At 47.4% G+C, this 13,968-nt stretch overlaps 1 protein-coding gene across 2 annotated transcripts in view; it reads left to right on the forward strand.

The window, feature by feature from the left end:
• The window catches only part of RBM20 (RNA binding motif protein 20), a 195,966-nt gene extending 182,516 nt beyond the window's left edge, over positions 1-13,450 (forward strand). The window contains exons 13-15 of one of the 2 annotated variants that reach the window (XR_012094048.1): positions 5,008-5,129; positions 9,811-10,106; positions 10,299-13,450. Coding sequence is in view for 1 of the 2 variants with exons in the window: in XM_007964079.3 (XP_007962270.3) it covers positions 5,008-5,129; positions 9,811-9,921 (233 nt within the window). In the remaining variant the exon portion in view is untranslated. Of the gene's footprint in view, positions 1-5,007; positions 5,130-9,810 lie in introns of both variants that reach the window. The other variant, XM_007964079.3, reaches the window with a different exon arrangement.
• The last annotated feature ends 518 nt before the right edge of the window (positions 13,451-13,968 follow it).

Here is a 13,968-nt window from a genome sequence, read left to right on the forward strand (position 1 = left end):
CTCTGCTGCCTTTCAGATGTGCTTATTCAGTGGTATATGTGTGCCAGTGTTCCTGCGGGATAGCGTCCTAGCCAGGGGGTTGTAGGGTCGTATGTATTTGCATTTTAAATTTTCATAATTGCTACTAAATTGCACTCCAAAAAGATGGTATCAGTTTTCACTGTGACCTTGAGTGAGAGTTCCCAATATCCACCTCCCATTGGATTTTATCAGTTTTTAATCTTTCCCAACCAGTTAGGAGGAAACTAGTATCTCGCCTTTTTTAAATTGGCTGTATTGAGGTATAATTGATATATAGTAAGTGCACATAAAGTGCATAGTTTGATCAGTTTTCACCTATAAATATACCCATGAGACCATCACCACAGTCAAGACTGGGAACAATGTTCATCATATCCCAAATTTCCTGTCTCCTATGTAACCCCTCTCTCCCCACAGTGCAACCCCCAGGTAAAGGATCTCCTTTCTGTCACTAAATATGAGTTTGCACTTTCTAGAGTTTTACATAAAGGAATCATATTGTATGTGCTAGTTTGGCTTCTTTTGCTCAACATCATTGAGATTCATCTGTACTGTTGGGTGGATCAGTAGTATGTTTCTTTCTTTCTTTCTTTCTTTTTTTTGAGACAAAGTTTTGTTCTTGTTGCCCAGGCTGGAGTACAGTGGTGTGATCTTGGCTCACTGCAACCTCCACCTCCCAGGTTCAAGCAATTCTCCTGCCTCAGCCTCCAGAGTAGCTGGGATTACAGGCACCTGCCACCACACCTGGCTAGTTTTTTGTCTTTTTTAGTAGAGATGGTGTTTCACCATATTGGCCAGGCGTGTCTTCAACTCCTGACCTCAGGTGATCCACCTGCCTCAGCCTCCCAAAGTGCTAGGATTACAGGTGTGAGCCACGGTACCCGGCCAGTCTGTCTCTTTTTATTGTTGAGGAGTATTGCATTGCAGATATGGATACATCACATTATTTATTCATCTGTCGACAAATATTTGGGTTGTTTTCAGATCGGGGCTTTTACAGATTGTACTTGTTACTAGTCTTCAGTTAGCTTTGAGACTCATTATCTCATTGGTCCCCCAAGGAAGAGTATGGGATGAGGTTCTGCATTTGACAGGTGAGGAACCTGAAGTTCAGAGACTTACCCAAGATGACATTAGCAAATGCAGGTTAGAACTCAGGATTTCTCAGCCTGGGCAACATAGGGAGACCCCGTCTCTACAAAAAATAAAATAAAATAAAAACTAGCCAGGAGTGGTGGTGCACATCTGCAGTCCCAGCTACTCGGGAGACTGAGGTAGGAGGATTGCTTGAGCCTGGGAGGAGATCCAGGGTGCAGTGAGCCATTATTGTGCCACTGCACTCCAGCCTGGGCAGCAGAGTTAGACCCTGTCTCAAGAAAAGGAAAAGAAAAAAAAAAAGAACTCGGGATTTCTAATCTCAGATCACTCTGTTCTCTGGGTTCTTCCAGTTCAGGCAGCAGCACAGTGTAGGAAAGGCAGTTTTTGCACAGAAACTACGAACACAGTGTGTGGAATCTGATTCCCTGAGTTTAAATCCCCTGTCTACTACTTACTGGCTGGATGACAAAGAGCAACTTATTTAACCTCTCTGCTTGGATTTCTTCATCTGTGAATCAGCCATAGTAATAGGAGCCTACTATGCAGAGTTATTTTGAGGATTAAGTGAACAAATACTGGTAAGGTCTGAGTGGCTTCTAGTGGGAGGTACTTAATAAGGGTTGTCTATTATTATTATTCACTCATGAAATATTTAAGACCTATTATGGCTCCTCTCACTGGGGCTGCATAACCCTTTACCCTCCAGGGCTGGTCACTACTGGCATGGAGACTTCTAGGGAGGTGAGAGACAATTTTTTGGCTTTGTCCCTGTGGAAAGCATAGAGTTGAAATAAGGGATGTCAAGGACTGGGCTTCCAGTTGGGAGGAAAGGGAGGCCAGTCCTGTTGCTCAGGGACTGGGGGTGGGCATGGCTGGGGAGGTACACTGCACTTGAAATCCAGGCCAGCTCTGCATGACCCTGGCCAGTGCGAGCCTGCCAAGGCCTGCTCTCAGTAGAAACAAACAGCTTTGCCTGCAAAGTGCAAGTTCCCTCCTCTATCCATCCCAGCTTTACTAGGATGACAGAGTTATAATTACCCGTGCCATGAGCTATTATTAGAAGCCAAATGGAGCTTTCATGATCCTAGTAGAGGCTGAAAAATGGAGGATTGAGTGGCTCCAGAACACATCAGGGCCGGGGCAGTGTGTCCTGATGCTGCCTCTTCACGTCCCCCTCACATTCCAGAAGTGTCCTGAGTTGTGCAGTGGGATTTGTGGTGTCTGCAGCAACCCCGTTATTCTGGTCCAAGTTAGCAGCTGTTGGGATTTCTCCCAACCCAGGCTTCTCTTCTCTGCCTGGTGGCTGCCTGGTACTGCCCGAACCTGCGGAGCCGGGGCCAGGGCAGAAAGTTGCCACCAAACTGTGGAGCCGGGTTCCCCAGGTGGCCTTGGGGAGAGGTTGGGGTTCAGATGAGAAGGCCAACATTTAGGCACTTATTAACAGCTTCTGTGATGAAATATTTAACACGTGTCTCCCAACCAGTATTATCTGAGCACCAGGCAAAATGATAGGTGCTTCCCCTAAACATCACTTGTAGCATTATTATTCCTATTTCACTGATGAGGAAACTAATCTCAGAGAGGGTAAACAGTGTGCCTGAGGTCACACAGCATAAGTAAGAGTTGGGTTTGACTCTACATTCTATTTTCTCTTCATGACACTGTAGCTTCCAAGGGTTTTTTTTTTAATTTTTATTTTTTTAAATTTTTTGACAGTAGAAGTCTTTGTTCAGGTGAAATCTCTCCTAGAACTTACAGAGGATAACTCTAGCTACACTGCCAGGGGCTTTGGCTCCAGCTCAATCCCTGCTTCAGGGTCTGTGGTAGCTCCTAGGGCAGCTGTACCCCTTCTGGGGGTCCCTCTGACAGAGACTCAGAGGACTCAACAAAAATCCCAGGACTTCTTTCTTGGTACCACGCAGCTGGCTCAGAGGCTGGGACGGGACTGAGCATGGGGCTCTGATCAAAGCCCTCCTTTTTTCCCCGCTGCCCCTCTCCTGTGTTGTGGGGGTCTCGGCTCCCTGCAGAGCAGCAGCAAAGGGAAAACTATTTTGTAACAACAGAGGAAGGAGGCAGACCTTGCTGAATGCGCCTCTGCCAGCACCAACAGCCAGGAGCCAGGACCTGTTTGCGAGGTGGAGGGGAGAACTGGCCCCCACAGCCCAAGCTGGGGCCACTTTTCCATCCTTTGCAGAGAGGAGGGGAAGGACGCTCAACCTCCTTCCGGGCACCTGGGCCTAAGTGAGGCCCCCTCGCTTCTGGGGACCACTGCTGAGGGCATGGCATGTAGCCTGCGACGTGGCAGTTAGAGAAAGCCAGGCTGAGGAGGACACCTCAGGCGCCGGACTGCAGCCTCACTGTCAGTCCAGGCAGGCCTCCTGGGCTCCATCCTTCCCTCCCATCTCCCTCCCTCAGAGCTGCCCTTCACACTGATAAGTGGCTATTTTGAAATGGAAAAAAAGTTCTAATGACAAGTGTAGGCTGCTTCCCTCTGACAGGGTCTCCTAGGCACTTAGCTCAGTGTCCTGGGAGGTGGGAGGAGGAAAGTGAAGCCACCCAAGCAGCTGGGCTTGCAGTCGGCCACGCTGTGCCTTGGAGCAGTTGTCATAAGTGGAGACCTTTCCTGTCCCCACCCCTGCAAGAAATTGCTGTTCCCCTGCCTCTGCCATTCCCAGGCCCCTTCCTCCCTTCTACCCAGGATGGCCGGACCTGAAACCATTGCCCAGCCGCAGAAAAGAGAGGCTTGCCCCCAAACCTGCAGGCGGGATTGGGTGTTCCAAGCATCACCCCTCTTTCTTAGTTCCCTGATGGGTCCTGCTTCTCCCGGCCCTCACACCCTGCCCTTTGGCTGGCACTGCACAGTCAGGTGCCTGGTAAACAGTGCATGTGTTCCTACCTCCATTCTCAGGTGAGGAAACTGAGTCCCAGGAGCAGTTCGGCTAACTCTCCCCAGGTCACATGGGTTCTTAGCATCTGGCCTCAACCCTCTCAGAGCTGGGCTCTCTCCACTCCGCTGATTGACTGTGTCTTCAAGAGGAGAACTGTGACCTGCAGAACACCTTCGTGGAGGCTGGAGCAGCCACCATCCCTTCAAGGATGAGTCCCCTGGCTGTGACATTGTCACCCCTCTGTGGTGGTGGTGCCCTTTTTTTCCTTTGCTTGGAATCAAAAGGCCTCCCAGAATTCTGGGACCTATATTTAATAAATCACAAATGAAATGCTAATTGATGGTTCAGATGTAAAGCTGGAGGAAGTGGGAAAGTGTTAATGATATACAATTGCATGAAAAAAAGAGGACAGAGAATTGTAATTAGGGTATGACTAAAACGGTCCCACAAAAAGAGGCCTACATATAGGTTAATCATGTGGAGGAAAATATTTGGATTGGAGTGACTCTGGGTGATTTTTTCCTTCTGTTTATTTACTTTTTTTCTGTAAAGAACATAATTCTAAAATAAACAAACAAAAATGAGAGAATTCTCCGAGAGTCCTGGTCACAGCAGCTGCAGAGAGAGGTACAGTGTGGAGAATGAAATCCAACAAGTGAAATATCGGAAATATCAGAAATCACCTTCATTGTTCTTAGAAGGAGGCTGATAGTACGAGAACAGGCCAGTGGCAGGCCGTGGAATGGCTAAGTGCTTACGACACTGCCAGGTCCATGCCTTACATTCACAACCACCTGTGAATGGAGTGGGTGTGATTCTCTTTGTGACTGTTCTGCAGATGAGGAAACTGAGGCTTGGAGAAGCTCGTTAACAGCCAAGGTCAACAGCAAGTGATGGGTGGAGCTCGTGGCTCCCATTTCTACCTGATGGCCGCCAGGACACAGGGGCCTGCCTCCCACGCCATCCTAACCCTGCCTGTCTATCCCCCATCCTTCCCCAGGGGTGGAGTTCGTGGTTCCCAGGACTGGCTTTTATTGCAAGCTGTGTGGGCTGTTCTACACGAGTGAGGAGACAGCGAAGATGAGCCACTGCCGCAGTGCTGTCCACTACAGGAACTTACAGGTAACCATCCACCCTCCTTGCCCAGCAGGCCAGGGGCTCCCCAGTCTCCATAACCGGGCCAGGTGTCTGGGGTCCTCGGCCTTGCTTGCCTCTGAGTCTAGCTCCTACCTGCAAGGCCTACTCCAGGCCACAGGTTACTTGCCATTCCCCAAGCACACCAAGCTGTTTCCTGCTTCTGTGTCTGTCTCCTTCCACTACTCAGAGAACTCCTGATCTTCCCATAGACTTGATTCCATCAGGCTGCTCTCCACATGGTGGCTCTCCCATGTTGCTCCTAGCGCATGTCTCTACTTTAGTACTTAAAACATCCTGTTTGGATTGGCTTTGGCAATATCCGCCTCTCCCTCTATACTGTGAGTAACTGAAGTTAGGCCAGTGTTCCTCCGGCCTGTGACTGGGGCTGACCCGTTCCCACAAGACTCGGATGTTCCAGTTTTTCTCTGTTTCTGTTCCCCTATGCAGGTATCCCTGCTTCCTAGAATAAAAAACCACTGCTTTGTTCTTTTTAGCTGTTCATCCATACAGCAAATACTTACCACAGGCACGCTAGGTACCAGACACTATTCTAGGGACTGGGGATACTGTAACAACAGTAAAGTGGACAAAATCCCTGTTCTCATGGAGTTTTCATCCTAATGCAGGTGACAAGCAATAAATAAAATAAATGGTATAGTATGTTAAAAGACAACATATAAAAAATACTGTATACACCGTATTTCACCCAGTCTAAGGTGCCATCATTTGTAAAGCACCATTATTTTTTCATATCAACTAGAAAAAAAAATGTTGCAAATCAAGTGATGAGACTCCACCAACTGTAAAATGCATTTTTATTTCAGAGATATTAATGTGTGAAAAAAATGTGTCTTAAGATCAATGAAATATGGTAATATATTCTATAATATATACCTAATTAATATGTAATATATTAGAATGTGATTTTCATGATTAACTTCTGGCATGGGCTAGGTTTTGATAGCTTAACAGAAGACATGGTATATCAGATGGCCAGGGGTAAGTATCTCAGGACACCTGCTGTCTTTACCTCAAGGAATCACACTAGTTATTTGAACCACAAGGCATTGACTCAAGGAGTCCTCACAGTGGCTGTGCCCAAGTCCCAGGCTAGGCATTACTATTATCATTAAATTGTTTAAAAGGGACTGATTTAGCCGTTCTTAACCAGGGACATGATCCAGACTCATCTGAACAGTATTTCTAAAATACAGGTACTGAGTTAGATATTTAGTAAAATTTGGGGGTGGAAGGCAAGTTGCAGGAAGATGTAATTTAAGAAAGTTCTCCAAAAGATTCAAATGTGCATGCCTAGTTAAAACAACAAAAACAACAAAAAACAACAACAAAACTCAGATATGGGCCAACTTTCTTGTTTAATGATTGAGAAAATTGAGGCCCAGAGAAGCTATGTAATTTGTCCAAGGCCACGCAGTTAGTGAGTTACTGGGCCTAGGATCAAATCGCCTGATTCAGAATTACTTTCGTCTTTTCACTCTACTATACTTGTCTTGGAAACTGAGACCCAGGATGTCATGGCCTGGGTCACCATCTGCAGAGGACTCTCATAGGCTATGCCCAAACTCAGGTCATTTAAGCCTTTTGATTTCCCTCTGGAGAGCAGCTGCTCTGTGACTGAGGCAGCCACAGGGCCTGTGGCCCAGGGCTAGGCCTCTCCAGGGGCAAGGCAAGAAAGGCCTGACTTGGCCAGAGCAGGAGGGTCAGACTGGGTCCCACAAAGCCAACTGAGGGAAGTCATCTAGCTTGAAGACATAATCATCCCTTTTCCCGACAAGATGAAACCTACACAATGGCAAGGATGGAAGGGGTCTTGGAAATCATCTGGTCCTGATTTTCCCAAACCTTCATCTTTGTACCAGCTGGCATCTTTTTGAAATACAGCTTTCTGGGCCAGGCACAGTGGCTCATGCCTGTAATCCCAGCACTTTGGGAGGCCGAGGTGGGTGCATCACGAGGTCAGGAGTTCGAGACCAGCCTGACTAACATTGTGAAACCCCGTCTCTACTAAAAATACAAAAATTAGCTGGGCGTGGTGGTGCATGCCTGTAATCCCAGCTACTCAGGAGGCTGAGGCAGAAGAATCACTTGAACCTGGGAGGCGGAGCTTGCAGTAAGCTGAGATCGCGCCACTGCACTCCAACCTGGGCAACAGGGCGAGACTCTGTCTCAAAAAAAAAAAAAAAAAAGAAAAGAAATGCAGCTTCCTGGATCTCACCCTACACTTGTTTTCTCTAGGGCTGGGCCTGAGAGTCTGTATTGTAGACCATCCTTATGTCAGGCTCTGCTATGTTGGCGTGAGAACCTTTTCTCTCATCCAGCATTTGCAGTGGTATTGTGCAGCCCTTCAGGGGGCCACACAGTTCAAGGTCACCTTGGAAGTTAGGAAGAGTTCAGACTTGCCAGGGCCTCTAATTCTAATTCATGTATGTTTCCCAGGGCAGTGGACTGCACTGTGTTTTGAGCCTCTGGGCCACGCCCCCAGGCAGATTCCCCTCCCTGCAGCATGCGAGAGCCATTCTTGTGGTTCTCAGGTGCATTGGGGTAGACACTGACTAAGCCCCTCGTGCCAGCCAACAGCAGTGCAGCTTTACCTGGTGCACCGGCTGGGGAGCTGGGAGTTTCCACCACAGGCTTCCCAGGTAGGATTTCTGTCAGTGGCTTTGACAGAATGCCTCTGTCCACAGTCTTCCCCACCCCAAGCAGCAGGTGATGACTGACACTTAAATCAGGTCACTTTTAAACTTAACACAACTGAGAGGCCTTGAGTTGAGGACCAGAGATTGCTCCTAAAGGTAGGAAGCAGGTTGAAGGAGCCTCCGTTCTCTCTGAGCAGTCTGTGCTGTGCCCCACGGCTGGTCACGGCTCTGCAAGAACCCACCCAGAGTGATTCAGAACAACAGGTGGAGCCAGCGCTCGATAGGAAAACTAGATATCTGCTTGGCTTCAGGCCCTGGAGCAGAATGTGTCCATGTACTGGACGCTCATTCACTTGTCTTCCTCAGCACACAGTTTACCCTCCCTGAGCCAAGGCAGAGGAGAACCCAGGCTCTCCCTCAGCAGCTTTGCCTGCTGCCATCCACCGTTTGCTCTTCTCCCAGTCAGGCTGCACCCATCTCTGGAAGCCAACTGCAGTCTCTTCTATGGAGAGAGCAAGCAGACCTGGTCATCTCACACACACCCTGTCATCTGACCGACCCTCAAACCATCCCAGAAGGGAGGGTGAGGACAACACTGTTCCTCCCATTTAGCAGATTAGTAGTCTGAGGCTGGGAGAAGAGGAGTGGCTTTCTCCAACTCATATGGCCGGTGCTGTGCTAATAAGAAAAGCCCACATGACTGAGTGTTTATTCTGTGTCAGACACTGCGCTGAACACCTTGTGTTGCCTTTCTTCAACTTCACAGCAACCTTATGCGGTAGTTACTGTTATTCCCCTCCCTTCACAGATGTCAGACATATTTGATAACTTGCCTGCTGAGGGCTAGGATTTGAACCCAGGTCATCTGACTTCAAAGTGCACACACTTGACCACTGTACTGGTCTGCACCCTTCGGTCTCCTAATCCAGTGCTCTTTGCCTTTTCCTTGCTGCCCTGTCAGAGAACCCCAGCTGGGGCCTCAAACCTGTCCTAGTCTGCCTCACTGTGTTGACTCCAGATAGCCCAAGAAAGGCCCGACCTGGCTCACAGTGTTGGGCCGAGGCCAGTCATAGCAGTGAGTGTTCTGGGGTCATGCAGAGGCAGCCCTCAAGGATGGAACAGACAGGCCCATTTTTAAATTCATCAAAAGACCTCCAAGGCTCCCCACCCACTAGCCTGCCCTGACAGGAAACAGGTTGTTAAGAGTCTCAAATGTCAGGCCGTGGTGCTGTTTTGCACAGCTGCCACAGGCCAGCGCTCATTTACCCTGCCTTCCAGCTTCCCTCCCTCTGCCTTTTAGGCATAGATATGTTGCCTAGAGCTTGGGTTGTTTCTGGAAAACAGAGTTGTTTTGGGAGTTAAATGAGCTTATTTAAGTCAAGCAGTTAGAACAGCACTTGACACTAGATAAGGGCTTTGGAAGTGTTTGCTATTATAGCTCTACTTTCTACTCTCTTTCTCTTTCTTTCTTCTTTCTTTTCTTTTCTTTTCTTTTTTTTTTTTTTAGACAGAGTTTCGCTCTAGTTACCCAGGCTGGAGTGCAGTGGCGTGATCTCAGTTCACAGCAACCTCCGCTTCCCAGGTTCAAGCGATTCTCCTGCCTCAGCCTCCTGAGTAACTGGGATTACAGGCATGTGCCACCACACCCAGCTAATTTTTTGTATTTTTAGTAGAGATGGGGTTTCTCCATGTTGGTCAGACTGGTCTCAACTCCCGACCTCAGGTGATCCACCCGCCTCGGCCTCCCAAAGCGCTGGGATTACAGGCGTGAGCCACCCGCGCCCGGCCTTTTTCTACAGGAGACTTGTATTACTTGTAAGCTAACATAATGAGGTACTTAGCATAAGTTCTGTAGCCCTAGGGGGGATCTATGAACCAGGAAGAGGGTAAACCCCACAGCCGGGCGCAGATGCCAGGAGAGGGATGATTGAGGCATGTCCCCTCCTCTCCTCTCCTTCTAGGTCCCTACTAATGTGTCCCTTCCTCCACTTCCCCTACTCCTTCCACAGAAATATTTGTCCCAGCTGGCCGAGGAGGGCCTCAAGGAGACGGAGGGGGCAGGTAGCCCGAGGCCGGAGGACAGTGGAATCGTGCCACGCTTTGAAAGGAAAAAGCTCTGATGCTCCTGCTTCTACTGCTGCTGCAAGGTTGGAAAGGAGAGCTTGCCGAAGCGGCGCCTTCCTGATTCTGGGGACAGGACTAAAGCCTGAGAGGAAGGAAAACCAAGCAGGGCACATTGCTTGCGTTTGTTCCCAGAGACTCAGTGAAATGCCCCTGAAATGTCTCCAGGAGCCAAGTCACCCAGGTGTGTCCAGCCCACTGAGGGCCACCAACTCTCTCCCTGTTGACTCTTGTTTCTCTCAAACCATCTTTCAATTTGTTTTTCTCTCTTTTCCTCTTGTTCTCTCTCTCCCTCTCTCCTTATGTGCCAAGAATCATTTCCTTTTCACAAAACCCAACTTCTCAGGGATTTTCACAGTGTTTAAATTCTTGATAGGATCGAATACGTCAGGCCTGGCTGAGTCACGCAAGGAAAAGGTTTAATGGAAACTCCTGGGTCAGGCGAACCCCTGCAGTGAGTCTACAGCAGTATCTCTGTCTGGTGTCCTGTGTATCCCCTGCGTTGGGGAGCTGAGTCGGGTCTGCAGTCCCGATGAGGGGACATCACGGACAATCTGTTGGCAGAGCTGGGAGGGACTTCATTAACCTCTTCCTCCAGCTGGGCCACCCTTTTGAAAAGCCCCTGTTTTTAATAACTCTTTCATCCTCTCAGTTCTTCTAGAAGTCTGCCAGACTTATGCCTTAAAGTAAAATAAAATGAATTTTAGAGAAGATGAAAAGAGCCCTTCATTGTGGAAGCTCTGATAAGTTTCCTCCAAACTTACTTCCCTCCTCTTGATTTCAGGAGATGTCAGGGTTTGTTCTATTCTGGACAATGAATTTGGTACAAATTCACTATAATTAAAAATAAAAACAGAAGCATCTTCCTCCAGCTAAAGCAGCAGTTGGCGTGGGTTTAGGTGGAATGCTGGCCTTTCTGCAATGTGTAGCATTGGCTTGAGACACAGTTCCAGGCTGTGGAAAACAGAGTTGTTTTTGGGGGTTAAATGAGCTTATTTAAGTCAAGGAAACATCATCTGTCCTTCACTCAGCCGTAGTGCCTGCACTCTGGGGTACAACCTCCTCTCAATGGGATGGTTTTTAAATGGCCCTCCAGTTGGGGGAGAAGCTAAGGAAAGAGAAGGCTGCAGAGCCAAAGAGTGGCATTGAAGTTTGCTGGGTGTCTGTAGGTGGACCCTTTCCAGCTGGGCAGATAGTTGAGGGTTCCTTGGGTTTGACTGCCTGTGCAGACTTTGATACCAAAATGTTATGAAAAGTCCTGATTCCCACTGCTCTTTCTGGTACTGGAGGGTGGGTACCTTCAGGCTGTGGGGTCTGTAGTCTGATATTCCATTGAAAGGGTATGGGATAAAGGTGCTGGGGGAAATGAGGCTTGGCCACAGCCATAGAGAGGCCCTCGGGCAGGTAAGAAGGGGGCCTGGAGCTGTTTTCCTAAGCTGAGATACTCTCCTGAAAGCACCCTTCATAGCTTAGCCCAGGAAAAATAAAACAAGGAAGACAGGTCACTCTCCCCTAGGCAGTTCCTGTTGTTTCATTCCTGACCTTGGGCAGGCAGATTGAGAAGGGACTGTGTAGGGTTTTGTTTTGTTTTGTTTTCATTTTCCTTTTTATGGCATGTGAGATCATACTGCACATTCTGTCCTCTGTACTAATAGAGGAAGGGCAGAGAGATTAGTTCAAGGCTGACATTTTATATCAGGTAACTGAGGCACACAAAGGGAACAAATGAAGAACATAAAATGATCAGTGTAAACCTGAAAGCATGCAGTCATTGGCAAGGGACATACTCATGGGAGCTGGTGAGAGAGAACAGTTAAGGCAAGCACCAGGTGAAAGCGGACCAGCTTGAACAGGTGTGATGCGGAGACGTTGGAAGAAGCAAGAAACCTGAACTCATCATCATCATCAGACTATTAAATAAAATTTATAGGAGGCTGTTGGTTTGAACTGAGCTCCTGCACTAGGCCCAACAGACCAAAACAAAAGGGAGTCACTCATGTTAAAGTTCTGTCTTCCAAGAAATCAGGAGAGAGAGAGAGAGAAAGAGAATAGCCAAATCCCCAAACAGGCCAGTTTTAACCAGCATGATGAAGAAGTGTCCTTGGTTTTAACCTTTATAAGGAAAGCAACTTTGAGATGACCAGTCTGGTTTTTGTTCTTTGTGTCTGCTTTCCTCAGCCCTTTTCTGTCTATAAAGCCAACCTCCTCCGCTCAGCTCCTGGGAACACTCATTCTATTTTATAGAATGACGTGTTGCCCAATTCTAGAATCAAAAATAAAAGCCAGCTAAGATCTTTAAAGTAAATTTGTTGTAATTTTATCTTTTGAGAAGACCATATGGGGGCTGCTGAAAAGTTGGTATCTCAAATAAAGTCTGAAGATCGTGGCTCAGCCCAGATTGTTCCCCTGGAACTCCACAGGTTTGAACCTGGCATTCTGGACACCAGCTCTGCCTCCTCCATTTCTCAGAAAACCTTTGATCTTGTGTGTCTTTCTTGCCACTGAAGGGAATTCTGGGGGCAGTTCTTTGGCCTTCTTGCTGAACTTTGCTGGACATAGCGTACAATTTTTATGGGGCAGTTCTTTGGCCTTCTTGCTGAACGTTGCTGGAAATAGCATACAATTTTTATCAGAGGCTAGAACTGTACATTATCGGAGAGACTGGACACTTTATCCCCTAGCAAAGTGGGAGCAGACTTCACCAGCTCATTCTGCTTCACCCCTGCCTTCCCCCAACCCCCATCCCCAGCAGCATTTCCATGGAAATCCAGATGGTCGTGTAGTGTTATGGCTCCCATGTGATAGACTGGCCTTCATATTGGAAAGCTAGGGAGGGCCCCAGGAGGGAGAGAGATAAGGCACTATCTGCATTCAATCAGAACCTTCAGTTTAAAATCATCTAAGAGTCTATACTTGTGTGTACATATGTATTTATTTTTATTTATTTTTATACATTTCCATTGGCATGGTCCTTCACCGACCCTATGATTTGCACTTTTTATTCCTACGTGTGCCACACACAATGCAGTATTAAAGGCAACCAGGAAAATATTGATTTGTTTTTTAAAGCTTTTTTTCAGTGTTTTGTCAGCCATTTCAAAGTGTCTCCCAGAAAACGATGCTGAAGAGCAATTGCTACCTTGAGCAACAGATTCCTATTTACTCCAGGTTAATATAACAAAAGGCCTGTATAATTTTCTTTTCATTGTTAACACCCAAAATAGCATCTATCTAGACAGTATCCCCAAAGAATTTGGAAAATTTGATGGTGTGAGCAGCAGCCATTAGTATCAGGGTTTCCCATTCTTGGACAGTCCGAGGCTGTGACCTGTTAGATAATTAGATTATACTTGAACTGGACCAGAGTTTGTTTTTTGAATTTATGAGAAAAACAAAAACACTAAGTTAATTTAAGTTTGAACTTGTAAAGTATTGAAATTCGTTGAGTGTCCTATAAATTGTCACGACTTTTCCTGATCTGTATAACTGACTGCAAAGTGTTTGTTTTTACAAAAGAGAAAAGAAAAGATTTTTAATAAAGATAATTTGAAAGCTGTGAGTGAGTGACTCCGTGTCATGCAGGGGTCCCTGGCATTTGGCTGGGGAAGGCTCACCAAGCAGAAAGGCTGACATTTGGTCCCTTTGAATTATGAATTATTTTCAAGGATTAAACAGAGAGGACAAAACAGGTTTTCTTAGGGCTCCAGTTAGGCTACCAGACAGAAATAGAGATTCTCAGGGGTGATCCTTGGAGGATGAGTCTGACTAGGCGGGGGCTGCTGTCCTTTTGGAGGCTCAGATATGAACATTTCTTGGCCTCTTATAAACTCCTAGCTTTGCTACCCAGTGTCCTGCACCAGGGTTAGGCCATTTCTGGCAGTTCCATCCCCTGTGAAGATGAATATCTGGTGGTCAGTGCTGCAGTGGAAATAGCAGGCCCAAGCAGAGGCCTGGCCCTGCCCCTGTTAGCCCATGACTTCCTAAGGCCCGCTTCCTTGGGTGTAAAAGAAGATAAGAATATTAATCGCTCCGGGTGCGGTGGCTCC

This window comes from Chlorocebus sabaeus, chromosome 9, assembly GCF_047675955.1.
Source record: "Chlorocebus sabaeus isolate Y175 chromosome 9, mChlSab1.0.hap1, whole genome shotgun sequence".
Classification (NCBI taxonomy): domain Eukaryota; kingdom Metazoa; phylum Chordata; class Mammalia; order Primates; family Cercopithecidae; genus Chlorocebus; species Chlorocebus sabaeus.